This window comes from Limulus polyphemus, unplaced genomic scaffold (assembly GCF_000517525.1).
Source record: "Limulus polyphemus unplaced genomic scaffold, Limulus_polyphemus-2.1.2 Scaffold5811, whole genome shotgun sequence".
NCBI lineage: Eukaryota > Metazoa > Arthropoda > Merostomata > Xiphosura > Limulidae > Limulus > Limulus polyphemus.
This window is the reverse complement of record NW_013671421.1, coordinates 12147-14102: the sequence shown is the minus strand read 5'-3', so window position 1 is coordinate 14102 and position 1956 is coordinate 12147. Positions and strand designations below refer to the sequence as shown.

The following is a 1956-nucleotide window of genomic DNA, read 5'->3' as shown; positions in this document are numbered from 1 at the left end:
AAATAAGGTCCAAAGTAAATCAGTGTACTGCATGATTACAGAAACCTGTATACAATTTTTGTTTTATTTAATAATCATGTTGTTAAACTTTTACTGGACTTATTGAATGTAAGGGAATAGTATTTTTTTTTCTTCTTTCTCAGAAATATCACTATTGTCACAATTCTTAAATTTCAATACTACTTGCATACACAACTTCACTAGAGTGAAAATTTACCTTACAAATTCTTTCATTAGCCCACAAAGCTCTTCTTCAGTTAGGTTTGACACCAGAAATTTCTTCTGTAGTTCTTTATTGGGAATGTTGGAAAGCCTTCCTGCTGAGCTGGACACATTCACAACCCTGTATAAAAAGAAAAATGTAATTAATTAATAGCAGTAAACACAGACATGTGTTTCTTCTAATCACACAAACATTCTTCTTTAAATCGGTGTCATCAGTTAATCATTAGTGCAGTCATCATTTCAAATCCTTCTCAATTTCATAACTGGGAATTAATAGTATAGCCAATATACAGTATTCACAAGAAAATATGTAATGTCGAATGTGTCTAAACTGAAACAATTATGTTTTAAAACAGCAGTTGTTAATATACCATAAAAAACATGAAATAGGAGTTACCTAATATTTTATTCTTTGGGTGACAAATTTTTTTCCTTATATTTACATTTTGATACTTGAGCAATAAAATAAAACTATATGTTGTTTTGAAATAGAAAAGGAACCTTTCTAATAGAAGAGTAAATATTAAGCTTTATAAGAAGAAAAGAACAAAACACTCATGCAAGAAAAGTAACAGCTACTTCATAAAATGTTCAGGATTTAATCAATCATTCATAATTTCAATGTAACTTTCCCATTACCCATGATGAATCTGCCACTTTTGTATTTAATGTAGTGTATTCTTCTAGGTCTTCTGATGAACATGAAACTCAACATAAACATCTATGTAAGTCTGAACAAAGTATGCTACTGTTAATATTCATATTATCAGCAGACATTGAAATATCAATGCTTCTTGTCTAGCTTTTACACTCCTAGTAAAATATGACTGCCACAAAATACAAATATATAAAGTTAACAGTACATGCTTTCTTTTAACTATTAAAAGGTTTTTTCAATATTGTTGTTCCATACACGTCTTATTTTACAAACGATTGTATTGTATTGTTTTCTTCCTTAACACCAAATAATAACTGTTTTTTAATCTTCTTGAATATGGTATGGTGCTGGTTCATTCTTAAGTGTTAGATTTTTTCAAAACTTAAAATAACTTACAAGACAAAAAGCCACAGATTTCAATAACCTTTAAAAATACATCATACGGTACTATTATATGATCTTTACCTTGCATGTGGTCTTAATATTGGAAACAATGCCTTACAAACATTCAGTGTTCCAAAGAAGTTTGTATTTATACTATTTTCTGCTTGTTCTGCATCAGGTGTTGTAGATGCCATCTATAAAAATATAAAAAAACATATATATACAAATACACTTCTTTAATACAGAGAACCTTACATAAGACTTAATATTACAGAATATCTATGCACTCAACCAACAAAACTTTAATATCTGTAAAATTATAGACTGGAATAATGAACTTAACTTTTTAAAGCTAAAGCAAAGGATGTACTTTGGTGTACTTTGGTGACAGATATTCTTGTAGGCAGATTTTGTTGAAAAAGACCAATGTCTGTAGGTTTACTTTCTTCTTCTTAGAAATCTTCTCAAGAAGTTAATAAGCCGTTTCTAATAACGTTAAAACAGCTTATCGACTTCTTGAGAAGATTTCTAAGAAAGTAAACCTACAGACATCGGTCTTTTTCAACAAAATCTGCATATATATATATATATATACACACACACATATATGGCAGAGAGCGAGAGAGTTAAAAGCATAATATAACAATACAATAAAGGACTACAAGTTCTTTAATGGTCTATTAAATTTT

At 28.8% G+C, this 1956-nt stretch overlaps 1 protein-coding gene across 7 annotated transcripts in view; it reads right to left on the bottom strand.

Annotated features, from left to right (window-relative positions):
* Positions 1-1956, bottom strand: part of LOC106473014 (carbonyl reductase [NADPH] 1-like) — an 18982-nt gene that overhangs the window by 9577 nt on the left and 7449 nt on the right. For all 7 annotated transcript variants that reach the window (XM_022401522.1, XM_022401521.1, XM_013933685.2 and 4 more), the window contains exons 5-6: positions 1349-1461; positions 218-343 (exon numbers count right to left, since the gene is read on the bottom strand). In XM_022401522.1, the coding sequence (XP_022257230.1) occupies positions 218-343; positions 1349-1461 (239 nt within the window). The remainder of the gene's footprint in view (positions 1-217; positions 344-1348; positions 1462-1956) is intronic.